Source organism: Myotis nattereri (genome assembly GCF_964212035.1).
Source record: "Myotis nattereri genome assembly, chromosome: 5".
Lineage (NCBI taxonomy): Eukaryota > Metazoa > Chordata > Mammalia > Chiroptera > Vespertilionidae > Myotis > Myotis nattereri.
In genome coordinates this window covers 107,276,801-107,303,218 of record NC_138080.1, presented here as the reverse complement: position 1 = coordinate 107,303,218, position 26,418 = coordinate 107,276,801, and the positions used below count along the sequence as shown (strand labels likewise).

Sequence of the window (26,418 nt, the reverse complement as noted above, 5' to 3'; positions counted from 1 at the left end):
GAGAGGCTGGGGCGCCGTCGCAGAGCCCGGGCGGCCGCTGCACTCACCTGGGCCGGCGCCGGGCAGGCAGGGTCGCCGCGATCGCTTCTCAGCCGCTCGGACAGCGGGCGCGTAGGAAGCGGCAGCCAGACCCGCGCCCATTGGCCGGCTTCTCCGTGACGTAGAAGAAGGGCGCGCGCCATTGGCTGAGGGGCATTGCGTCACGGGCCGGCCTCGGGGTCGCGGCGGGGTCGCGTCGAGGTCCGTGCCGCAGGGTCCAGTGGAGCGAGTTCCCAGGAGCGAAGCGGCCTGCAGACCCCCCCGCCGCCGCCGCCGCAGGACCCGTCCTCCTTCCCGGCCCGCCTCCCCTCAGGTCCCGTCCTCCTTCCCGGCCCGCTCCCCTCAGGTCTCTGCCCGAATCCTTTCAGGTCCTGTGCCGTCTTCCCGGCCCGCCTCCCCTCAGGTCCCGTCCTCCTTCCCGGCCCGCTCCCCTCAGGTCCCGTCCTCCTTCCTGGCCCGCCTCCCCTCAGGACCCTGCCCGAATCCTTTCAGGTCCTGTGCCGTCTTCCCGGCCCGCCTCCCCTCAGGTCCCTGCCCGCCTCCCCTCAGGTCCCGTCCTCCCTCCCGGCCCGCTCCCCTCAGGTCCCGTCCTCCCTCCCGGCCCGCCTCCCCTCAGGTCCCGTCCTCCCTCCCGGCCCGCTCCCCTCAGGTCCCGTCCTCCTTCCCTGCCCGCCTCCCCTCAGGTCCCGTCCTCCCTCCCGGCCCGCTCCCCTCAGGTCCCGTCCTCCTTCCCGGCCCGCCTCCCCTCAGGTCCCTGCCCGCCTCCCCTCAGGTCCCGTCCTCCCTCCCGGCCCGCCTCCCCTCAGGTCCCGTCCTCCTTCCCGGCCCGCTTCCCCTCAGGTCCCGTCCTCCTTCCCGGCCCGCTTCCCCTCAGGTCCCGTCCTCCCTCCCGGCCCGCCTCCCCTCAGGTCCCGTCCTCCCTCCCGGCCCGCTCCCCTCAGGTCCCGGCCCGCAGACCGTCCCCCTACCCCCCACCCCGGACCAGACCGCTGGACCCGGCCCGCGAGCAGGCCAGGGAGGGAGCCGGGGTGCGGTGGCCGAGGAGGGAGGAGAGCCCGGCGAGTCAGGTGCGTGGCGGCGTCCGGCTGCTGACGGCCCCTGGAGGGCGCCCTGACGCTCGGACCTTGGAGAGGGGCTCGGGGTGTCTCGTGGCCGCGCGGGGTTGTCCCTCCCACCTTCTCCGGAAAACGCCCATCTTCCCCGTCCTCGCACCCCTGGCACTTCACCCACCTGGAGGCCATCCCCTTCTGGGTTTAATTGGCGTCTCCCTGCTTCCTGCTGAGGTCACTTTTCCATAAGTCTGTTGGCCATTTGTATTTCCCCCTTTTTTTAAAGTGTCTCTTCACGTTTATTGGCGGCCCCCCCCCCCCGCGCGCGCGCACACACACACACACACACACACACACACAGTTTAGATGTTGGTGTGTTTCTTACTGGTTGGCAGCCCGTTCTGCCTCCTGGTGCCCGCTCCTTCCTTGTGGCATGGGTGTTGCACATGATCTCCTCCCGCTCTGTGGCTCGCCTTTTTACCCTCTTAATGAAAAGGTGTCCTGATAAAGAGAAGATCGTGATTTTAAAGTCGTTGAATTGTATCTTTCCTTTAAGGTTGGTGCTTTTTTACCTTTTTTTTTTTTTTTTTTTGGTAGAAATCCTTCTCAAGGTCTTAAGAATGTTATCTATTCTAGAAGGTTTGTTTGCTTCACACTCAGACCTGTCATTAGAGTGGCCATAGTACCTAGGCTTACGTCTCTTCTCCTAGCATCTGAAGTGTCTGTAAAGTTTCCTTAAGCTTTTCTTCCGGGGGAGAAGTTAGTAGCACTTCTTTGCTAATTCTGATTCTGGCCCTTGTAGATGGATGGGTTCTGGTGTGGGATGGAGAAACATACCGAAGAGCCGGATCTGGGCCCAGCGTTCACACCCACGGGCTAGGCTGGGTGGCATCCATCCTCAGTGCCCTGCGCCCCAGGGAGCTGTGGGGAGCTCATGGGAGCTGAGGCTGGGGCACAATGAGGGTCCAAATTGCCAGGGCAGATCCACTGCGGCGGTGGTGGCGGCAGTCAGCGGAACTCTGTTTCTGTGCTGGGAAGACAGCTGTGGGCTTTCGGATAGAAAACATCCCTCTGAAGCTTCATGTGTGTAAATGATTGTAAAACACAGCGAAAGACATGTTATGTACGATCGGTTTGTTTGACAAGTTATATTTCTGGAGTCCAAATATATAGCATGTTTCCTCTACTGGTCGAGTTTACTGCCAGTAGAAATGCCTCGAGCTTTTGTCAGCCGGTGGCCGGTACGTAGTGGAGTGCAGAGCCATGCACAGAGCAGTGGAAGGCAGGTCCTGTGTGAGAGGGTTCTGGTCCACCAGATCCATCCAGAGACCCACGTGCCTCCTGGTACAGAAACGTCAGGGCGTAACTAAAGGTCTGAGTGCAAGTGTCACTTTGCTTCCTGGGGCATAGTTTATGTTCAGCAGATTAACCTGGGCTCTCTTTTATCTACTCCTGACCCTTGTACTTTGCTGTTGACATCAGTTTATCCTCCTTCGCCCCCAATAACCACCTTTATACACACAACGCACATAAACCCCAATGGGTTTCAGTCTCCCCTTCCCTCTCTCTCTCTCCCCCACTGAACCTTTTCTGCTCCAGGTGAAAAGGTCTCTTGGCCAGTGTGAACTCCCAATAGTGCTAGCATAGAGCCCAGCACATGGCAAGCACTCCATAAACATTTGTGGAATGAACACTTGCCTTGGCCATATTTGCATGACTTTGTATAACCAGGGGGAGGGCAGACAGCCGAGTTTCTTAGTGACTATCATTGACTTCCAGGCTTAGCCCCTTGTTTGTCTGTGATTTAGGTGTTAGGGATTTTTTCTTTTAGAAACAAAAACACCACTTCTCTTCAAGGCATTGTTGCCTGTATTTAGATATGTGAATTAGGACGTGCACATGAACTTCTAGTTGCACTTTTCTACAGTTTCTGCAAGTTTTCCTTTGCCAAAGATAGAGGGGAGGGAGGGAAAGATCACATTTTTAGCTGCTTCATCTACCTACCACCTTACGTATCACAAGGAAAAACAAGTGTTGAAATTAATTAGCAGAGTGTAAGGAAGGAGCTATGGACACAGTGTGGGCCACCCTGGGAGCTGGGCACGCCTGACTGAGTGGTGAGAGGGGGTCGCCAAGGGCGGGGTGCACTAGACTCAACACTGGACGTTGGCTCATTGGCTTTGCAAAGGGAAGGATGACTGTAAACAAAATCAAAGTAAAGATACCATGAATCACTTGTGATGAAGAGTTTACTCCTAACGAATAATAGTTTCTACAGAAGAAGTTAAAAATGGACAGTGGTTAACAAAGATTACACCATCAGAAAGAGCCGAGGAACGACCTAACTGCCTCTGTTTAACTCGTGGAGGTGGGGGAGGAGGTGGAGAAAGACACGTGTGCAGGCCAGCTCTGCGACTCTGCCCTTTTGGCTCAGGCTCTTCCAAACGTTTTGCAATGCATGACTTAGCTGTTATTTGGGGAATTGAGGGAGACATGTTCATTCTGCTAATAAAGACTGAGTACCTATTATGTGTTAAGCAGTTATTAAGCCCTGGAAATTCCAATATGAGTAAGAAAGTGACTCCTTCAGAGAGCTCACAGTGTGGTCAGGAACAGCTGAGAAAATAATGACAGTGCAGCATGTGTGGGATTAAAGTGCAGAACCTAGAGTATGAGAGGGTAGGGGCCTGGCCTATTCCCCTTCGTTCGGGAAGAGTTACCTTTGATGTAAGGCTGAATGAGAAGGACAATGGAAGAAGGAAAGTCGCTAGGACATGTGGGACAGTGGGCTGTGTGGGGGAAGCCTAGGAGTCTGATGGAGTAGAGGAGGGCCTGCAGCAGTGAGTTCTGCCGAGGCTGAGGCCTGAAGGTTAATGGGAGCTGCGGCAGAAATGAAGCTACAAGGGAGGCAGAGCCCGGTGAGGAAAAGCCAGAGCTCTTTCCTGTGGCTGACCCTGGACTCCAGCCCGCGAAGCCTGGCATCAGTCCAGCCAGCCCTCTCTGTCCCAAACACTGGAGATGTATACAGTAATGTCCGTCATCCTGAAAGCAGCCCTCTATTCATCATTTGGAGTGGCACTGAAGCCAGTGTTTCTGGAACTCTGACTAAGCAGTGATAGACATGGCCAAGTGTCCCAATCCCAGAGAAGCAGAGATCATAATCATATTAGAAATATGTGAGTGCTCACTGGGTGCCAGGCACCATTGGCAGCGCTGGACATGCACCTACTCACTTCAACCTCCCTTCGACCCAAAGAGGCAGGTGGTGGTGTTAGTCCCATTTTACAGATTGAGGACACAGGCTCAGAGGTTGAGTGACATAGTAAGTGATGGAGCTGGGATTTGAACCCCCTGTACCTGGCCTGGGAGAGAAGTGGCAGGGTTAGGATGGAGAAGAAACAAGAAATGAAAGTTAAAAAAAAGCAGAAATTGGCCTAGCTGGTTTTGCTTGGCCCACAGACTGAAGGGTCCCAGGTTCAATTCTGGTCAAGGGTACGTACTTCGGTTGCAGGCTTGATCCCTGGCCCTGATCAGGCATGTGTGGGAGGCAACCAATTGATGTGTCTCACGTGTCAATATTTTTCTCTCTGTCTCTCTCCCTTCCACTCTCTCTAAAAAAAATCAATGGAAAAATATCCTTGGGTGCGGATTAACAACAATAAAAAGGCCTGAAATGGGAATGAGGATTATCAGTTGTAAAGGCAGAAAAACACAGACCTGACAACAATTGCAGAAAGTCAGCTCTGCAAAGTCTGAAAGGACTAGGGGTGGGGAGTGAAGTAGCGGGGGGGGAGGGGGAGAGCAGAGATCCCCAGGTCTGCTGTGCCAGACCCTGAATTCAGGAAAATTGGTATTGAACTCTGTCACAGCACAGGAGCACTGCAGGGACCTTGGAGAGCTCCTGATTCTAGGCCTCTAATGTGGAAATTGAGGCCAGAGAGGAAAAGTGTCTACAAAGTGTCACAGCCAGAACAGAATCCAGGTCTTACTACTTGCAGACTAATGTTTCTGCAGTTTGGCAGCCACTCATCCTCCTGCTAATACCCTAATTTTCCTCTAAGGAACCACCCTTTTGCCTTGCTGAGCCCTCGTGCCATGGGTCTTGGTCTGCTCTGGCTGCTGAAACAAGAACACCATAGGCTGGGTGGCTTACCCAACAAATATTTCTCACAGTTCCGGAGGCTGGGAAGCCCAAGATGAAGGCTGCAGCAGATCTGCTGTCTGGTGACAGCCTACTTCCTGACTTGCTATATCTTCACAGGGGAGGGGGCTGCAGCTGTCTCATACCTCTTATAAGGGCATTACTCTCATCATGAGGGTTCCACCCTCATGACTTAATTACCTCCCAAAGGCCCCATCTCCAAATAGCATCCCACTGGGAATTATGAATTTGAGAGTAGGGAAATGCAAATCTATAACCCATAACAACCATTCCCTCACAAGTTAGATTCCAGGTTAGACATAGGACTGCATAAAGCCATCAGGATGATTCAGAGGCTTCTGCCTTTACTCCCACTAGAGCTGGCCCACGTGAGCCCTCCCAGTCATCACAATCGGGGGGGAAAAAGTCGGTCTGCATCCTTGGAAAGGAGCAAGATCCAGGGGGGAAGGAGAGACCCTAGGTGCAGTGACAGTTTCAGCCTCTACTAGCACTGTGCCTGGCCTTTCATCAGTCACATCTCCTTTTTTGTTTTCTTTCCTTCTCCATCCTAACTTTGGGAATAACATCACCTACCTACCTTTCTGGGATGTCTGAGGGATGAAGTGAGAAGGTGTGTGCACAGCCCTTACATCAGTGCCTGGCACCCAGCAAGCATTTGCATATTACTGGTATTCATATCAGCAACTTTGAACTAAGGTTCTTTCACACAAAAGAATCTGAACAAAACAGTGATCTGTTATTGCAACCACACCACACTGTATTCACAAAATTGCATATTGAGTTAATTGAAAGGGAGGTTATCCTGGATGAACTTGGTTTAATTAGGTAAAAGTCCTTTTAAAGAGGGCTGCAGCTCTTTGAGGCTAGAAACTCTCCTGCTGGCTTTGCAGAAGCAAACAACTGTGTTGTGAGCAGCCTCTGGGGAGGGCCACGGGGCAGGGGACCACAGACCTTTAGGTTCCGAGGGCAGCCAACAGCTCACAAGAAGCTGGGGCCCTCAATCCTTAGCTGGAACTGAATCCTGCCAACAACTTGAATGGGGCTGACAGCAGATTCCTCCCCACTCCTACTTGCAGGTGAGAACGCAGCCTGGCTGACTCCTTTCTGAGACCCTGAGGGGAAGACTAGCTAAGTAAGCTGTGCCGACTGCTGACCCATGGAAACTGTGAGGTAATAAATGTGCATTGTTTTAAGTTGCTAAATCTGTTGGTAATTGATGGTGTAGCTAGAAAACTAATATATTAGGAGATTGCTAATATTTGGGTATGTTGTTTTCCCGGATTATAAAGTGATGCTGTGTATGTGTTTTTGTCTATGTAAGTAGAAACAGGTGAATGCAAGAGACCAGTAAACAAAGTCAGTGGCCCCAGAACGAGCAGGAACTGTCAGCACTGGTGGTTACTCCTGAGAACCAGAGGTGCCTAGCTCGCTGCTCACACACAAAAGCTAGGTAATGAGCAGGTCAGCAGTGAGTTCCCAGATAATACACTACCCAGATGTCCTCAAGAGAAGACATACCACGAAGATGCAATCCTTCATTTCTTGGAGACATATTTATAAATGGTCTTGCTCATTTTAACACAGTACTGAGAAGGCAAACATACATTTTTAACAATGCTAATCAAGTCACTATTTTGCAATGACAAAACTAGGATAGCCAATCATAAAAACCCAAAGATGGGTTATGTACTACTACCAAGCAAAACTTTTAAAATGCATTGTTGTAGGGGAGACACAAGGATGCAAAGAACTAAAACCTATATGAAGGGTTTGAGCTTAATGCAACTTTAATCTGATGGGCTTGGGAAGAGCAATCTAGAGCCAGCCCTACCCAAGAATCAGGCTGTCTATAGCCAAAACTAGAGGTCCGGTGCATGAAATTCATGCACTTTGGCGAGGGGCAGAGTGCGGGGGTCCCTCAGCCAGATTGTGAGAGGGCACAGGTCAGGTCGAGGGAACCCACCAGTGCACCATTGGGGCCATGGAGGGACACAGGAGGGCTCCAGAGTGTAGCCAGCCCGTCTTGCTCAGTCCCAATCCACTGGACCCCAGCAGCAAGCTAACCTACCAGTCAGAGCATCTGCCCTCTGGTGGTCAGTGCATGTCATAGCGAGCAGTTGAGCGGCCTTAACATATCATTAACATATTATGCTTTGATTGGTTGAATGGCCAAGCAGATGACCAGACACTTAGCATATTAGGCTTTTATTATATAGGATGCCTTAACTCACTTGTTAGGGATGGTATTCTTTTTCATTGGGGCCTTCAACCCTGAAAAAATATCAAAGTACACATAGCAGTAACCCAAAAAAGGTATTTTTAAAAAAGTAAAGGAAATAATGGACATGTTGGTTAAATCCATGATGTTGATATTTAGAGTAAGAAGTTGGTTTTGTTAGTGTTACATTAGTGTATGCTTGTTTTGCTAACTAAAATGTTTGCAGTATTCAAAAGAACCAGACATGCCCTAGCCAGTTTGGCTCAGTGGATAGAGCATTGGCTCATGGACTGAAGGGTCCCAGGTTCAATTCCGGTCAAGGGCACACACCTCAGTTGCATGCTCTTCCCTAGCCTGGGTCCTGGTCAGGGCGCATGCAGGAGGCAACCAATCGATGTCTCTCTCACATTGATACTTTTCTATGTCTTTCCTCTCTCTTCTACTTTCTCTAAAAATCAATGGAAAAATATCCTTAGGTGAGGATTAAAAAATAAAAATAAATAAGAGAACATACCAAATGAGTAGCATGGGAAGTCAGAGGAGGAAGGAAAGACTGGCCTGTGTGGTGGGTGCTTCTTGTGCAGGGGCACGAGATCTCAGCTGGAAGACAAAAGCGTAGTGGAGAGCCATTGAAGGTTTACAGCAGGGAATGCTGGTAACCATGACTGCGCACATGGCTCTTAAAGATGAATCTTCTGATAGTTGGTGTGAAAGGGTTGCAGAGAGCACATGGCTCTAAAGATGATTCTTCTGGTAGTTGGTGTGAAGGGGTTGCAGAGAGACTGGACGTGACGGAGACCAAGATCTGCTGTCACGAGATGGAAAAGAAGGCTGTGTAGCCTTTGAAAGAAAGAACACACATCTATACCTCCATAAGGCTGTTTTTAAAAAAGAAAGAACAAGACTACAGGTCCCAGTTCCCACATGTAGAAATAGAGGAAGGGGATATGTTTTCACTGAAACTAACGAGATGAAAGGTATGGATTTGGCTCGTAATCGTGAACTTGAGGTGACAGCTCAGATTTGGAAATGGATTCCTCAGACAATGTGGCATGTAGTATGCAGTTACGAATTATTCTTCAGAAGAAAAAAAAAAGAATTATTCTTCAGGAGAAACCAAGATGGTGGCATACGTAAACACCGGAAATTGCTGCCTCGCACAACCACTTCAAAAATACAACTAAAAGACAAAACGGACATCATCCAGAACCACAGGAAGGCTGGCTGAGTGGAAATTCTACAACTAGAAGGAAAGAGAAAAGCACACTGAGACTCAGAGGAGAGGCGGAAGTAAAGTGCAGATGTATGGAGGCAGAGGCGTGCGTGCGGAAAGGGCTGGCAACTGAGGACACAGTTGTCTTTTTCAATTGGGAGGGAGTCTCAAGCTCCCGACTGCTCTGAACTCCAGTTCCGGGCGAGTCTCTGGGGACCCAGACTTACACGGGAGAAACTGGACTGTCTGGCATTGGTTGGAACTCGAGGTGGCTATCTCTTAGAGGTGCTTGCAGCGATTACCGGGACACTGAGATGCGGGGCCTCTTAGGATAGGACTGAGGAGCAACCATAGTTGCTTGCTCCACCCTGTTGATCCCCTGAGACCCTGCCCCACCCAAGCTGTGCGCAGAGGCTTTTGCATATGAAAGGCCTGGCCCTTTGCAATCTGAAAATTACCTAACAAACTGCAGCTGGGTCAGAGAGACCCAGAACTTCCAAAAGAAGGCCCAAGGCCCCACAGCAGCTTGCATTGCTTCACAGCTGGGCCTCATCTGGGCACCTCCAAACCCCAAACAAAGAAGAGGAATCTGCAGATCTCTCCATAGCTCCTGCTGGGTAGCCTCAGGCAGAGACTAAATTAGCACCTCCTTAGAGATCCAAGAGCCAGTGTACCTAGTGGTCAGAGTGGGATCATCCAGATTACAACTCCTCAGATCCATAAGGGACACACTCAGGGGGCAGACTCACTGAGCACCAAAGCCCCACTGAAGCAAGTCTTGCCCCAAAAGAGTGTCTCCAGCACAGAAGTCTCCCACTGCAGACACAGCTGATTCTCACAGCCAATTGGCCTGGAGGTCAATTCCTCCCAGTGATACCTACAACAATCAAGGCTTAACTACAACAGGACTGTGCACAAAGACCACAAAGGGGTGCACCAAGAGTGTCCACTTCAGGTAATTGGGGAGGCTGAGCCACTGGGCCCTATAGGACACCTAGCACAGAAAGCCACTCTATCAACACAGGGAAGCAGCCAAAATGCGGAGACAAAGAAACAGGTCACAAATGACAGAAATGGAGGAAAGCAAATGACTGGATATAGAGTTCAAAACCAAGGTTATAAGGTTTTTCAAGACTTTTCTAGAAACTGCCGATAAATTTAGAACCTCAAGAAATCTAGTGAGACCCTTGAGGTTATGAAAAAGGACCAACTAGAAATTAAGCATACACTGACTGAAATAAAGAATATTATACAGAGTTCCAACAGCAGACTAGAGGATCGCAAGAATAAAGTCAAAGATTTGAAATATGGAGAAGCAAAAAACACCCAACCAGAAAAACAAAAAGAAAAAAGAATCCAAAAATATGAAGATAGTGTAAGGAGCCTCTGGGACAACTTCAAGCGTACCAACATCCGAATTATGGGGGTGCCAGAAGAAGAGAGAGAGCAAGATATTGAAAACCTATTTGAAGAAATAATGACAGAAAACTTCCCCTACCTGGTGAAAGAAATAGACCTCCAAGTCCAGGAAGCACAGAGAACCCCAAACAAAAGGAATCCAAAGAGGACCACACCAAGACACATCATAATTAAAATGCCAAGAGCAAAAGACAAAGACAGAATCTTAAAAGCAGCAAGAGAAAAACTGTCAGTTACCTACAAGGGAGTACCCATACGACTGTCAGCTGATTTCTCAACAGAAACTATGCAGGCCAGAAGGGAGTGGCAAGAAATATTCAAAGTGATGAATAGCAAGAACCTACAACCAAGATTACTTTACTCAGCAAAGCTATCATTCAGAATTGAAGGTCAGATAAAGAGCTTTACAGATAAGAAAAAGCTAAAGGAGTTCATCACCACCAAACCAGTATTATATGAAATGCTGAAAGGTATCCTTTAAGAAGAGGAAGAAGAAGAAAAAGGTAAAGATACAAATTATGAACAACAAATACACATCTATCAACAAGTGAATCTAAAAATCAAGTGAATAAATAATCTGATGAACAGAATAACCTGGTGAATATAATAGAATCAGGGGCATAGAAAGGGAGTGGACTTACTATTCTTGGGGGGGGGGGGAAGGGGTGTGGGGGGGTGCGGGAAGAGACTGGACAAAAATCATACACCTATGGATGAGGACAGTGCGGGGGCGGGAACCGGGTGGAGGGTAGCTATGGGGGGAAAAAAGAGGAACAACTGTAATAATCTGAACAGTAAAGATTTAATTAAAAAAAAATTATTCTTTAGGTCCTGGCTGGGTAGCTCATTTATTTGGAGTGTTGTCCCGATGAGCCAAAGTTTTGGGTTTGATCCCATGTCTTCTCTCTCTCTCTCTCTCTCTCTCTCTCTCTCTCTCTCTCTCTCTCCATTTCACATCTGTCCCACTTTTTAGCCTGCAGCAGCCAGCCTGAAGTATTGCTAGTCAGTGAACATAGGGAATGGCCTGGACAGAGTGGGCCTTGCTGGGCTCCTCTCAAAAGCCCTTGCTTTTCTGGACCTGGATACCTGTAGGCACAGCACCTGGTACCCCCTTTCTCCTGGCAGAGGTATAGAACTGCATTTCTCTTTCTGTTAGGTCTACTTTGGAACTGCAGAAGGAACTTGTCCTAGGAAAGTAAAGAAAATGACCCACAAAAGCGGACGAATGAATGATGGTCTCATTTGAGGAGGGCTTGGTTCCTGGAATCAAGGGGGCCATTCTTGCCTAGTCATGGACATAGGAAAAAGCCTTACTGCGGGACTTTATCTTTGGTGCCTGCCACATTTTATCCTCACTCACTGGCCCTACGGTCCCTCTCATGGTTATGGTTGTTATCAGGAATTGCCTTGGCAGTGGAATTAAACAGGCAATTTTCTGAACCTCTCCAGCTCCCAGAGTGAAATGTGGTTAAGTGGCACTGTGAGCCTCTTCCTAGTGGCAGGACTCCAGGCTCAGAACCTGAGAATCTTCGTGGTAGGGAAGGATTGTGAGCCTGCATTCTGAACCGGCCCTGCCCAGTTCCTCCCCGGTCACCCCACCTGAGATGGCTCGTCCCCCGTGGCTTTCTCCTCCACCACTCATTCATGTTGTTGGTCACAGCCGGTCCTCTGCTGGAGCATAAGGGGTCTTTTCCCAACCCAGTCCTCAGGCTCCCTCTCACCACCCAGGGGCAGCTCACTGAAGTTAGCCATGACCACAGTGCAAGCAGCAGGTAAGAGCCAACACACAGCCAAGGAGGGAGGGCAGGGTGGGCCTGGCCAGAGGAGAGGACGACGACCTGAGAGGAGGAAAGGGACGGGGAGAAGAGAAGAGGGACCCTTGTGGCAGAGGTGGCTTCTCTTCCTGAGGACCCTGGCCACTGCAGTCCTCCACGCCCCAGGCTTCATGAAGCACCATCTTGCAGCCTTGGTTCCCTGCTTCCCTCTGCACCTGCAGGAGAGCTGAGTTCTGGGTGTTGATGCAAAATAGAATAATGGCCTAGAGAAGGAGACCAAGACCCCATGGGCCTGCAAGGGTCCTGTAAAAATCACCATCTGGGGGTGGTTCACACAAGTCCCTTACCCTAGGACAGTGATGGCGAACCTTTTGAGCTCAGCGTGTCAGCATTTTGAAAAACCCTAACTTAACTCTGGTGCCGTGTCACATATAGAAATTTTTTGATATTTGCAACCATAGTAAAACAAAGACTTATGTTTTTGATATTTATTTTATATATTTAAATGCCATTTAACAAAGAAAAATCAACCAAAAAAATGAGTTTGCACGTCACCTCTGACACGCGTGTCATAGGTTCACCTTTACTGCCCTAGAAAGTGACCTCTCCATCTCAACTTGGCAGTGGTCATTTGCTTGCCCCAACCAAAGATGATGCCCGGTTGTCACCAAATTCAGTACTCCGTGAATGGTAACAAGTTCAAGTTTACCTTGGTTTCTCTCTGTCATCATAAACACTGGTGACAGGTTTCATAGGGAAATACCTCCTGTAAATCTGAGTAACTCCCCTTGACAGAGGGTAGAAAAGTTTCAGTTATGTTGTTTCCCCTGAGTGATACTCTAATCTCAAAAAGCCACCGAATGAAATCCCAAAGAGTATTAGTCATCTTCATGGGCATCTTCCCTATAATATGCTAGGCACTCGAGATTTTTCAAAACCAGGAATGGCCTTATGAAATGATCCAGACCTGTTGCTAGCCTGAGTAGGGGATGTACTTTACGGTCTATGGGCCAGAGCTCAGTTCTGGAGGTGGAAGACCTAGGTTTGATTTCTCACTTACTAGCTTCTTCCTTGAAGTCCCATTTATTTATTTATTTATTTATTTATTTATTTTTTAAAAATATATTTTATTGATTTTTTACAGAGAGGAAGGGAGAGGGACAGAGAGCTAGAAACATTGATGAGAGAGAAACATCGACCAGCTGCCTCCTGCACATCTCCTACTGGGGATGTGCCCACAACCCAGGTACATGCCCTTGACCAGAATCGAACCCGGGACCCCTCAGTCCGCAGGCCGACACTCTATCCATTGAGCCAAACCAGTCTTGGCTGAAGTCCTATTTAGAAATGGGATTCTGTCGTTCCTGGAAGGCAATGAAGTAAAATTGCCTCCACATAGGAGACATTGTTACAATTTTGAAAGGGTATGGAAATCCTGGTGTAAGAAAGTGGGCTCATAGAGGTGAAGCTCAAGTCACACAAGGAGTTTGTAGAACAACTCAGATGGGAACCAGGTCATTCCAACCACAACCCACTTCCTCCTCGTGTCTTCTTCAACATCCAAATTTGGCTGAAATCTTCTTGCATTCCTCCTGCCTCCAACCTCAAAGTCTCAGAAGAGCACCTGTACTGTTACTCTGAATATGACAGATAAAAGGTGCTGAACTAAATTTGTGTGTGGTTGCCACAAACGTGTTGATGATCATGTTTGAGCCTCTTGCTAGTCTGCATGTTAGTACATCTGTGAATACTGCAAGGCTTTTCAGGACTTTTGAATACAGCTGTTTGGAAACTTATTCAGCTAGAAACTTGCCTGTTCTAAATTTACTCTGTTCTTGTAAGAATTGCTAGAAAAAGTTGACTTACAGAGATGCTTTCTAGGTTTCATTGCACAAGTAAGTGTGGTCTATGGGGCAGAATTATAGTGAGGAATACCTCTTAGAGCAGGGGTGGGGATGTGCAGCCGTGGATTGTAGAGACCTATGAAATCATTTGGTCTGGCCCTGCAAAGGCATTAGGAGTGAGTTAATTAAATGTCTGACCAAATATAGCAGGCTAATTTTAAGTTGATAATTTTGTATGATCCGAGAATGATGTTCTAAATATCCAAATGGCCCTTGGCAGAAAAAAGTTTCCCCACCCATGTCTTAGAGGATGCAGGGTGTAGTATGGATTTTTAAAAAAATATTTTTATTGATTTTTTACCGAGAGGAAGGGAGAGGGATAGAGAGTTAGAAACATTGATGAGAGAGAAATATCAATCAGCTGCCTCCTGCACCACCCCCCACCAGGGATGTGCCCACAAACAAGGTACATGCCCTTGACCGGAATCGAACCAGGGACCCTTCAGTCCTCAGTCTGACACTCTATCCACTGAGCCACCAGTTAGGGCTGTAGTATGGATTTTAATACAGTAATATGTATATCACTTGTGATAAGATTTACCACGTGACTTGGCATGAAGTTGTATGTCATGTAAAAATGTTTGCACTTAATTTACAAAATATTTAGAAATACTTGCCTAGTAGAATTGTAAGGCTTACCATAGGCTTACTATAAAACTTAATACTCAGTGTTTATCTAAGATAAACATTTAGCAAACATTCACCAAATATTTGTCGAGGGCCTTCTGTGAGCTGGGCACTTGTAATTGGTTACAGCCTTGGATTTTGAAATGAATTTGCTTCCTTTTTTTTGTTCGTTTCTTGCCACAGTCCCAACCATGTGAGATCCTAGCTTAAATGTGCAAGAAGCTCATGTGATGGGTTATCAGTACTTCCCGAAACATGCCGGAAAGGTCTCACTTACTGTTTTGGTTTCCTCTGGCTCCACTGCCCCACCGGTTCCCCTGCTGAGTGCTCCCAGCAAAAACATGTACACACAGCAGTTAAAACCATACACACTCGCTTTTATGGAAATGGCAATACTAAAATTTGTTTTAATGTAGGCATGGTATAAAAGTAGATTCAGAGCAGAATTTCAGCTAACTGAAAAATATGCACGGAGGAAGGTATGTTCCAAATCTTCAATAGGAACAGATTTCTGTTAAAATTGGCAAACAGTGACTGGCTTTTCTTGTGCACTTTGCATGGAGGCAGTGCGCTGTGATTGTTAGGGTCCCGTGTGCTGGTTCTGGGATCTGAAGAGCCATCTTTCCTGGCTCCGAGTCCTCAAAAAGGTTAGGAAGCCTCTCTGTGCCTCGGTTTCCTCATCAAGCCATTGGGGGCCGTTGATGCCTCCTTACTTCATGGGATGGCCGGATGGTGAACTGAGATATAAAGTATGTTGCAGGAAAGGTTGCTCCTCGTCTCCGCAGTGTCACTGACCTCAGTCAGCTCTTACACTGCAGATCATGGCTCTCTAGCCTGGCCAAGCACCCATCCTCCACGGTGACTTCACACCTTTCTCCTCTCTCCTCAAACCCCAACTCCCTCTCTGTCCTAGGTTTCAGCTGCCTGCCTGCTTCCTGTTTCATATAGAAAACAAGCAATCAGATGAAAGCAGCCCCTCCTTCCAGCTGCCCACCTGCACGAGTGCCCGTGTGCTCTACCTTCTCCCCCAGTCCTGTGGGTGACTGCCCCCTGGGGCACTAGATTCCATCCCCTTATGCCACCTCCTTCCCTCTTCCAGATCAGATTGTTCCCACTAACTTATCAACATACTATTACTTTCCCTCTCATTAAAACAAACTAGCAAACACACAAAAGCTCGTCCTCCTGGCCTCCTCATGGCTCTGCCCACCTCGACTTACCCACTCTGACACCCCTATAAAATCACAGGCCTCTACATCTCCTTGTCCACCTCACTTTGCCCATGACTCTGCTCATTTTACGCCTCCCCCCACCCCCCCGCACACAGCGCTTACCACTTTCCAACACTACCCCTACCCCATTAGAGTGTGGACTCCACAAGGTAGACTAGCACCTGTTTTATTGCATCCTGGGCAAAGTATGTGCTCCAAAATATTTGTCAAGTGGGTGGACAGCTGTTAGCCACTGAGATAGTCTCGGACCTTTATCATAGGATAATGCTTCACAGACACCTTCCTGCATGTGCCCTCCTTTGGTTAGGCATCACTTCAGGATTTGCATGCACCAAGTAATCGGGTGCCAGTGTGAGCTGGCCTCCTTACCCCTCCCTGTGCAGTCCGCTTCTTCTGATCCACATCCAGACTCTAGCACGACTGTCACCTGAGCTGGAAACCTGAGTATCCTGTCTTCCACATCCACCCCGGAGGTCATCAAGTCTTAATAGGCTCTTAATCTCTTTCACACCTCTCTCCTCCTCTCCTCTCCACCACTGCCCCTTCCTCCTTGACCCCCCTGCTCCTTTACTCTTTACACTGCTGCCAAAGTCATTGTTCTAATATGCAGATCTGATGCTCCCTCTCCCTGTTTAAACTGTGCAGTTCTGCTATAAGCTCTTACAGGATGCCATCCACCTCCAATATCTGGGCCCACCTTCCCTCCCCGCAGCCTCACCCTTGCCTCCTGGAGATCCTCCCTGGACTCCAGCCACACCAAGTGACTCAGGCGTGGTAGGTAGTGGGCTGTGGCCCGCTCTTTGGGACTGCAGTTCACTCTGCCTGGAATGCTTGTCCCCTGGTCCTGCCAAATCACCGCTGGCCTTCCAGGTGGGGCTTCCTCCTCACTCTCAGGCACCCAGGGCTCTCGGGCACCGGTAACCCTCTCACTGCACTGCTGTTGTGAATTTATTGTCTGGCTCCTTACCAGGCTGTTCCTTTTTTGGTTCCCGGTCAGTCCACCTTGCAGGTGGAACCTGGGATAACGTGCCACACTCAGTTTGTTGGATGAATGAAGGCGAGGGACCTGCTTTGAGTCTGGGCAGCCTTCGTCAAAATGATGTGGGGAAATCTCCAAGCCACACCGTATCATTCACTAATGAGGTGCCCCCAGGATTTCCAAGTTGGGGCACTTCTGAGAGGAAGTCAATTTTTGGAAGAGAAGGGAGCCAGAAGCTACATATTTTGTGGAGTTTGATTAGCAAACATAGGCCTGTGAGGAAAGGAAAATTAACCATGAAATTGAAGGGACAGCTGCCAACTTATATTTAGTCCAACAGGGAAGGACATCACTGAGCTAGCTGACGCTGCTCATTAGCAATTTGCAAGGCAGGGATGAACAGGGGCCCCATTGGGTGTCCACAGCTGTCCAGGTGTTAGGGCGTCTGAATTGAGCCCACTTCTCCTCAGTAGTTGATGAGGCATGGCATGGGGTTGCACCCCAGTTTTTGCCAGAAGGGGCTTTCACTTTCAGCTGTTTTAATCCTATGGTTCATTTCTCACAGCTGCTCTGAGGAGCCCAGGGCCATGCCACTCCAGGACAGGACCTTGCCTGACCCACTCAGCCAGTCTCCGTTCTTGACCTGGCTCTCCCCCTAATGCTAGCCCAGGCCCTTACCTGGCCTGCCCCGCATTCCAACCCCAAAGGATTGGCAGGATGATAGGAATGGGCTTTGAGGAGCTATACCTGTGATAAAGAAATATGATGATGTTGATCCTGAGAAGAATATACCTGCCGAAAAGGACTCCTCATAGTTAATTAGGCTCAAATTAATAACCAGAGTCTAGGGGCCATTGTTTACATAGGTCCTTCATGTACACTACATTTCAGGGAAAACCTATAGACTAAGCTGTCAGGCTTTCTGCAGTGTCTTCTAGCTGAGCTGACTCTTATGAGAGCTCCGAGGATCAAAATTGGACCAATGGGACTGAGACTTTCCCCATCCAATCAGGCTGCACAACTATATCCTTATTAGCATTTTCACTGAACCATTAGAGCAACTCCATTCCAACCAATCAGGACAGTGGTCTTTAGACCAACCGGTGAGAATTTGGAGTCCTTATTTGCATGAAAGTGGGCCAATCAGGGATCAGCAGTGGATACTTCTTTCTATATAAGCCTGCTTTGAGACTGCACACTTTCAGTTTACACCAAAGACATACTTGGGTGGCTGGAGTTACTGCAACAGTGGAGCTGTAGGGTTGTTTACTGTTGAGTTGAATTGGCTATAACAAGCGACCTTCAGTTGACATTGGTGCGTTATGAGCAATTGAAGATCAGGCAGGGAACTGCAGTTGTCCCTGACCTAAGTCAAAATTCAGGCCACATGAAAAAGCATGGGAGGTTCTGAGGAGCTACAAATGTGAGGGGCCTCAGGCTTGCAGAGCTTTCTTTTCTTTTCTTTGTTAATCCTTACCTGAGGATATTTCCCCCCCATTGATTTTTAAAGAGAGTGGAAGTGAGGGAGGGAAGGGGGTGGGGGGGGGGGAGAGAGAGAGAGAGAGATGTGAGAGGCACATGGATTGGTTGCCTCCTGCACTGACCAGGGCTGGGGATGGAACTGAGACCCTTCACTGGGGGGGGGAGGGGGGCGAGGGGGGGGGCGCCAATCTAACCACTGAGCTCACTGGTCAGGGCTGCAGATCTTTCTTTTTAAAGTTTTGTTACAAACCCATTAAGCATTAGGTTTGACAACAAAAAATGCTTCACTGAGGGAGCCTGACAGAGTGATCTCGGTCAAGTGTAGGTCACTTCCTCTCTACTGAGCCTCAGTCTCTGGTCTGTAAATTAGGAATAAATGCCTCCTGAGTTACTGTGAAAGTTAGCAAAACCGAGAAACAATGATTGGACAGTGCCTGTCACACAGTAGGTGCTAGTATTTTTGTCCCCATGGGGGAGGTATTTGTAATCAGTGCTATAAATCACATGATTTGATTTGTCAAGAAAACCCCAGCCGAGGCCGGGTTCACACGCACTCCCTGCTTTTTCCTGTAGGAGTTGACGCTTCCACTGACCCTGACTACATCCTGATGGGGATCCAGAGTCGCTCAGAATGTGGAGCCCTGGTGGTGACATCCAGGGGGTGGCCCGGGAACTCGCGCTGCCAGGCCCTCCTCTAGGCCATCCCAGCCCCGTGGTGGGTGGTCTTGGGCCCTAGGACTCCCCGCCGGCAAGGAGTCTCCGTGTCCTTGGAGATGGGTGACCGGCCCTAACGCTGGGCTGGGCGTCCAAGGGCCACGACTCTCAGTGGCGGCTGAGGCTGGGGGGTGGTGTGTGTGTGTGTGTGTGTGTGTGTGTGTGAGTGTGTGCTGGGGGGTGGGGTGTGTGTGTGTGTGTGTGCTGGGGGGTGCGGTGTGTGTGTGTGCGCGCGCGCGCGCGCTCTCTCCTTGAGATGGGAGATCTGGGAGCAGCGGGTGCCAGGCAGGAAGACCAGGCAGAAAGGCGCCTGGGGTTACCGCCAACAGGTGGCTAGCGGGGCGGCCCCTTTAAGACGCCGTTCAGCTCCGCCCCGCGCCGCACCCCCGCCGGGAGCCGTGCCACGTGACCCGAGTCTTGTGACTGGCGGGAGGGGGGGCGCGGAGGGGAAGCCCGCCCGCCGCCCGCCGGGAGCGGGACTCGCCGCTACGCCGTCCGGGTGTCCCCACGAGTCCGCGTCTGAGCCAGAGCGGGAGTCAGAGCGGGAGCCGAGCCGGGCGCGGTGGGCGCCGCCCGCCATGGACCACAAGCCGCTGCTGCAGGACCGGCCGCCCACCTACAACCTGGAGGCCGGCCAGGGCGACTTCGCGTGCGGCCCGCATGGCTACGGCGCCATCCCCGCCGCGCCCCCGCCGCCGCCCTACCCCTACCTCGTCACAGGTGGGCCCGGCGGGCGGGGGCTGGGGTGTGGGGTCTGCGGGGCTGGGGAAGGGAGCTGGGGGAACGGGCTTCGGGGGCGGGGCCGGGGGCGGGCCAAGCGGGCGGGGCGCCCCGGGAGCAAACTTGAGACCGAGTCCTCCCGCGACCTTTAACCCCCCAAACCAACTTTCCTCCGGGCGCGGCCAGGGACCGGCGCGCGGTTTCGGGAACGCGGGGGGGCCCTCGTGTCCGGCAGCCCATGAGGAAGGGTTGGGGCATCTCCCGCACCAGGAAGCTGCTGTGGGGCCCTGGCGTCTGGGCGCTGCCCGAGCGCCCTCAGCGCACCTGGGGGGTTGCGCGCCCGAGGCCCGCCCTTCTCAGGAAGCATCACAACCCAGTTTCAAATTAACTTTATTAACGAGGCTCTGTCTGCACTTTAGCACCTAATAAAGCCCTAGGAGGCACTTAGTGAAGGCAGCTGTTGTCTTGGTTTTGGAAAGGAGCGTTTTTCGTGGCGGGGGAGGAAGGGCAGGAGCAGTTCTCCCTGCCCGCTTCTGATGTGCCTTCCTGTCCACAGGGATACCCACCCACCACCCCAGGGTCTACAACATCCACAGTCGAAATGTCACCCGGTACCCTGCCAATTCCATCGTTGTCGTTGGCGGCTGCCCAGTCTGCAGGTATGTCACAGGTCTGGGGCTGGCCCCCCAAGCCTCGGAACACACATAGCCAGAACCTCATAAAGGCAGGCTCGTTGAGGTGGGTCGGTCTGGATTTGGGACAAGCTGTGATGGGCAAGCATGGGCTCAGTTATCCTGGGTGGAACCTGTTTCGTAGGGCAACTGGGGTGGGTTCTGTTTCTTGGAGAGCTGAGCCCTAAGTGAATGGGATGCAGAAATATTAGTTGGACTGACAGTCTCACATCCCTGGTTCTCCTGAAGGTGGTGGAAGGCTTCCTTTCCAGGGAAGGGGCTGTTTGAAGTGTGTGGGCAGGGGAGCCCTGACTCAGATGGTCCATGTGTTCAGGAAGCTGGAGGTCCTAGACGCCAGGAGAGCTACAGCTGTGCGCCGGTTAGTGGAAACCCATGGTTCTCCCAGCAGGAGCAATTCTTCGTATCCTTGAACTGGAGCCTCCACAAGTCTTCTAATGACTGTTTGTTTATATGTCGCCCCAGATGCTTGTTCTGTGTGGGTCCTCAGGATTCAGATTCAGATCAAGACTTTGTCCCTGCCCTTGGTGGATTCAAGTGCTTGGACAGTTGAGAAAACATGGACTTGGCACGGACCATTTTTCCTGTCTGGGAGGAGGAAGTTCAAATTTCTGAGATGGGATTGAGAAACCCTGGTTTACACTTACACTTAATTTCAAAAGTGCATCTAGAAGGCCCAGAGTGGAGTCAAAGGGAAGTTAATGAGTTCAGAGTCACAGGGGACAGCTAGGGCTCAGGAAGAGGGAGGGCATGACAGAAATGGGGGCAAAAGACTGGCTGACCAGAGCCAACCATGTGCCTAAAAAGGAGGCTGTGGGCAGGGGAGAGCCCCTGGAGCTGTGCGCCAGGATACCCCATTTGCAAACCCCAAAAGGGTGTCTCTGACACAGCTGGTGAAAGGTAGGCCTTTGGAGAATGTGAAGGGGGAAGGAGCGGAGGGCAGACAAGGGCCTCCTCCTGAGGGCCCCTCTCTCGGTGCGGCACTCTAGGGGGCGTCAGAGCTGTTGGGGTTGTGGAGTGTCAGGCTGGCAAATTCAAGGAGGATCAGGAAGGTGCCTGCAGCAGAGGAATCTGGCTAGGATTTCAGTGTCTCCCTGCCATGTCTGCCACTTCCTAGGAGTGCCCGGCCTGCCAAAGGAGCTGGGTTCAGATCCTGGCCCTGGCAGCTACCCCCTGGGCCTATTTCCCCATCTGCAAAGTGGGGATATCTGATGGGATGGATGGTCTGTGAGGCTCTTGGTCCAAGTCCCTGAGTGCAGAGGAGTGGACACCAGCACCAAGGCCCCTGTGGCCAGCGGAGGCTGGGAGCCAAGGCTGAGATGTCTCCAGGGCTGTGAAGCTTCCGGCCACTGGCTGGGCTGCTGCCAGGTGGGGAGCATTTCCCAATACCCACCTTTCCCTAGATTGGGAGCTGTGTCATTTCGGAGGCCTGTGGCTTCTGCCCCATGGCCCCCAGTCATTCGGAATCTGGACTAAGGTTGGGCTGTGTTCTCTGCTCTCTCGGGAGAGTCTTCCGTGGGGCTGAGGGCAGAGGCGCCTGCATTTGGAGCCAGGCTTCTTCCTTGGGATCACTATCTTCCCGCCTCTGGGAGCTGGGTGGCAGGCAATGAGGAGGAATGGGTGCTCTGAGAACAAGTTTGGGGGATCGAGTTGGGACCAAACACTGACTCCCCCCAAGGCATGTCCTCCTGTGGGCCCTCCCGTCTGTGGGGTGAGAAGAACAGATGCCAGCAGTAAGGGTTCTTCCCTGAACTTGGGTCCCTCACACGAGTGTCCCTGCCCTTCCTGCTAGAGAGGGGGAGGCCCCTTGGTCCTCTGCCTTTGCAGTGGTGTGTGGTGGGCGTGGCTGGCCAGTGGACTGAGCCTGGCAAGAGAGCTGGGCAGCTCTAAGGAGGGAGAGGCCCGGGCACTTTCTGGGGAAGCGCCACTGTGGTTTGGGGGGTGGGTGTAGGGGCCCTGGGGCGGGTCCTCTCCGGGGAGAGGAGAGGTTTCCCCTGGGCGCAGTCCAGTGCAGCCACTGTGCGTCCGGAGCAGGCGTGGGCAAACTTTTTGACTCGAGGGCCACAATGGGTTCTTAAACTGGACCGGAGGGCCGGAACAAAAGCATGGATGGAGTGTTTGTGTGATCTAATACAAATTCAAAGTAAACATCATTACATAAAAGGGTACTTTTTTTTCCCAATAGTTTTATTCATTTCAAACGGGCCGGATCTGGCCCGCGGGCCGTAGTTTGCCGGCTGGTCTGGAGTCATGGGGTTGGGAGATGGGCCACTTCTCAGTGACCGCACTGCTGCCTCCCTTTCCATCCAGCCCGCCAAGCTCTGTCCCTGTCCCTCCCTGGCAGCTTGGCAGGAATTCGCTGAAGTCACACGGCTGCGATTCCCTCTGAGTGAGGTCTGGTGTAAGAGGTCTGTCACTTGTCATTTTGTCATCGTCCAGCCTTCTCGTAAGCAGCCTGACTCCACCCTCCCTTTTTAGCCGACTGCATGAATATTTCTTTTGACTTCAGCACATACTCCTCATTTCACCCCTGCTGTGGCCTCTGAACTAGTCTTCCCGTGGGGATACAGCTGCCCCTAGATGCAGGACGAGGCGGCAGCATGTGGTCTGGGATCTGGGCCTGGCTGAGTTCACCTTGGCTGTGGTGGGGGAGCCTGTTGAGAAGGCCCTGAGCAGCAGGGGTCAAAGCCTGGAATGGGACGCAAGCGGTAGGCACAAGCAGTCGGCGCAGGGCCTGGCTGGCACTGGGCCCCCCACCGACACTGGATAGGTATCATTGGGTATTTAGCTTTGAGGGTGCCCAGAGGGGTAGGAGGAAATCCAGGAACAAGTGGCGTCATGGAAGCTAAGACAGGCTCAAGGAATGGTATCAGTCCAGGATGTGGCATGGGTGGTCAGCATGGGCACTACTGGTGACCCTGGGAGAGGTCTGGGAGGTAGAGGCAGGGCTTGAGTGTGTGACACGGCATGGGGTGACAAGGTGGAGTGTGGGCAGCTCATGAGAGGAGGGGGCCTGTGACAGAACCTTGTCCAGGCCTTGGATGACCTGGAGGAAGTCCTCCCTGAGGCTGTCCTGTGAGGGCTGGTTGGGGGTTGCTCCCAGGGCTGGATGCTCTCTTGAGCCACCCTGTGCTATGTAGTCAGTGAGGGGGGATGAGGAGGAAGGGCTGCCGGAGTCGGGGCACTAACTGCCCAGGGCACAGAAGTGGGGAGGCCCTGGATGGTGGAGCTGGTTTGGTGCCAGAGCGCCGAGTGGTCCGAGGCCCGAAGGCCACCTCTGCTGCCCTGGAAGTGGCTTGATTAGCACCAGTAGTTGTGGGAACTGTTGGCCATGACTGTGGACAGAGCGGGTGTGCTCCCAGCCTGGGGCAGCCTATACATCCACCTACGTTAGGGAAACAGCTGGTGACCCAGGGCCTTCCTGAAGCCCCCACTCCCTACTTAGGCAGCAGGGCCTCAGGTGCTCTTCAGCTGGATCTTACCCACCTGTCCTGACATGTGCTCTGAGAGGGCCTGTACAGCCCCGGGGAGGGCTGAGGACTGACCTTTGTCGTACTGAGAATGCGAGAAGTGGTGCCTGCCACACACATTCAGGCCTGCTGGTCGCTGTCCCTTAGACCTGGCCTTGCCTGTGCTCTAGTCCAGCTGGTCAGCACACACAGAAAGGGTGGCACCCATGAGTCTGGGAAACTGAGTGAAGCGAAGATAAATGGGTCTCTTTCCTGTGGGAATTCTCAGAGCCTTTCCTAATGCACGTTGTGACTCCAGGTGGGGAGAATGGGCAGTTTGACCAAACGCCCCCCCCCCCCCCCGCCCCCGCCCCCTTTTCTGCAGAGCTTATGGGGGGACTAGTGTTTCAGGATGAGTGCATTTGGGAAATACTTCTAGAATGTATTGTGTCCCTTGTAGATGTTTTAGGCCCTTCCCTCCTGAGTGGGTGGGAGGGAGGGAGGGAGGGGGACATTGAGTGTGACTTTTTCTTTAAGCTGTTGAAAACCAGACTTCCTCTTATTCTGGTATATTTTTTCATGACTCCTAATGGAGCAGGGAGCCTGCTGGGCTGGTGGGGGCGGGGGGTGCTGCTGCATGGTCCTCCGGCAGCTGTGGTGGGTAGCAGCTGTCACATGGGCTCGTGACTTCCTGAGAAGGGGCTGCGGCAGTAGCAGCAGCGCTGGCATTTTGAGGAGGAAGCCCTCTGTTTTGGCGCATTTCCCTCTGATACTTCTTTACTCTTTTATTAAGCTGAACCCCCCTCCTCCTTCATGCAAAAGGTGGCAAAATAAGGAGCGGAATGTTGTGGGCCTAGGGATCCTCAGCAGTATTTGCTGACGATGGGGCTAGAAGTGGATAGACAGTGGCTTCAGAAAGACCAGGAAGCTGGGATGGACATGCAGCGGCATGGGAGAATGGGTGCAAAGGTATCAAAGCAGTGGGAGGAGTGTCAGGCCCTCCCCGCCCGCAGTTGCCCTCAGCTCACAGCAAGGTGGTCAGGGCTGCAGGCACCCCGGCCTCCAGGGAGCAGCTGGTCCCTGTTGGCTTTTTCAGGCTCCCAGGTCTGTCTGGTGGGAGTGAAACATTTCTCATTTGGGCTGAGCTGGCTATTGTAGTTCTCATTTTAATTTCAACTGTGTCCGGAACTTTCCAGAAGTAACCTAAGGACTAAAGGTGGAGCTGAACACACAGCTCTTGCTTCCCACTTTGGGGGCCTTTGAAAAGGACCCTTCAATCTGGGTGGCGAGTCCAGGTCTCTGACCTATACTCACTGGCACCTGATCTCGGTGATGTCCCCAGGTGTCTTAGGTATTATAGATTGTACACTGAAAGGTAAATGTGACTTTTTTCCCTGAAGCTTTGAGATGAAATTTCTCAAGTGACCTTTCAGACATTGTGTGAACATGGCTGATTTCAGTCTTTCACTAAAAATCTGCTGCCTTCCCCCCCCCCCCCAAAAAATAGAAAAATCAAACAAAATTCTGAACTCTATCCTTATTTGTGGCATTTCCCTCTAGGGCAGCGGTTCTCAACCTGGGGGTCGAACGACCCTTTCACAGGGGTCGCCTGAGACCATCGGAAAACATATATAATTATATTGTTTTTCTGATTAATCACTATGCTTTAATTATGCTCAATTTGTAACAATGAAATTGGGGGTCACCACAACATGAGGAACTGTATTAAAGGGTTGCGGCATTAGGAAAGTTGAGAACCACTGCTCTAGGGAATAGAAAACTTTTCAATACTGGGAAAAAGTACTCAAATGATTGGGTTTTCTTGGTCTTGTGTTTTCAGAGATGTAAGAAATTTTATAGAAACTAGCATTTGTTTCTTGTTCTTCTGTAAAAGGAAATATGGCAGGTTACATGGTAACTGAACGTTGCCTTTATAATTAAGCGATGATAGCTTTCAAGTAATTTCCCCTTTCTTCACATGGTCTGGGTAGTGGCCGACAGCAGCAGTTTGCCTTCCCTCCGAACATGGCAGACGCGTTGGCAGATCTCCAGGCCGATATGGCTGGTTGCTAAAGGCAGGTGAAGACTGCCTTTGCAGGCCCTGTCACTGACACGCCAAAGGTCTGGTGGAACATCAGGCCGAGGGCCCTAACCCGAGCCCCCTTCCCCCCTTCTCTCTCTCCACAGAGTCGGGGTTCTGGAGGACTCCTTCACCTTCCTGGGCATCTTATTGGCCATCGTCTTTTTCCCCTTTGGGTTCATCTGCTGTTTTGCCTTGAGGAAGCGAAGATGTCCCAACTGTGGAGCAAACTTTACCTAAAGGGAACAGCACACCTGGCTTTCCTTCATCCAGCTGTCTTTTTCTAATGTATATGTCGTGTACAGTAGCTTTATTTGATTAAGCTTCAGGACTGTTTTGTAAGGGAGGTGGGATAGATTTGGCATGTGCGAGCTGGGTTCAGGGCACAGGTCACGGAGTGTGGACACGCGGCAACACTGCTCCCAGGGTTAACGACAATTCAGAAAAGCACTTTTATTTTTTGCAGTCTTCAATTTGAGAAGGTGAGAAATTGTTTTAAATAAATAAGATTCATACCATTGTTTACCTGGTTCTGCTTATTCAGTGTTTGCTTTTGTTTGGAAAACTTCAAACATGAAATAGAGACTAAAATTATATACCCATCACCCAGCTTCAACACTGTTCAATCCTGTTATTTTTCTCGATAGGCATTTATAGCTCAAGAAAG

General features: G+C 51.1%; 1 protein-coding gene across 2 annotated transcripts; it reads left to right on the top strand.

Annotated features, from left to right (window-relative positions):
- Nucleotides 1-237: 237 nt before the first annotated feature.
- Nucleotides 238-26,271, top strand: BRI3 (brain protein I3). 2 transcript variants are annotated; one of them, XM_081093146.1, is made up of 7 exons: nt 238-352; nt 981-1,106; nt 6,327-6,420; nt 18,673-18,814; nt 19,143-19,533; nt 20,090-20,192; nt 25,859-26,271. In XM_081093146.1, exons 4-7 carry the CDS (start codon nt 18,731-18,733, stop codon nt 25,989-25,991), a joined length of 711 nt encoding a protein of 236 aa, XP_080949272.1. In that variant the 5' UTR covers nt 238-352; nt 981-1,106; nt 6,327-6,420; nt 18,673-18,730; the 3' UTR covers nt 25,992-26,271. The 2 variants fall into 2 exon arrangements, with proteins under 2 accessions (XP_080949272.1, XP_080949273.1); XM_081093147.1 differs by lacking the exons at nt 238-352; nt 6,327-6,420; nt 18,673-18,814 and having other exon boundaries at nt 1,092-1,106.
- Nucleotides 26,272-26,418: the final 147 nt, after the last annotated feature.

Bases quoted from the DNA above. Each gene is read 5' to 3' on its own strand.
- BRI3 (XM_081093146.1), top strand. From the start codon at position 18,731: ATGTGGAGCCCTGGTGGTGACATCCAGGGGGTGGCCCGGGAACTCGCG. The intron at 18,815-19,142 runs GTGGGTGGTCTT...TACCGCCAACAG, and splicing joins TAGGCCATCCCAGCCCCGTG to GTGGCTAGCGGGGCGGCCCC. The intron at 19,534-20,089 runs GTGGGCCCGGCG...TCCTGTCCACAG, and splicing joins CTACCCCTACCTCGTCACAG to GGATACCCACCCACCACCCC.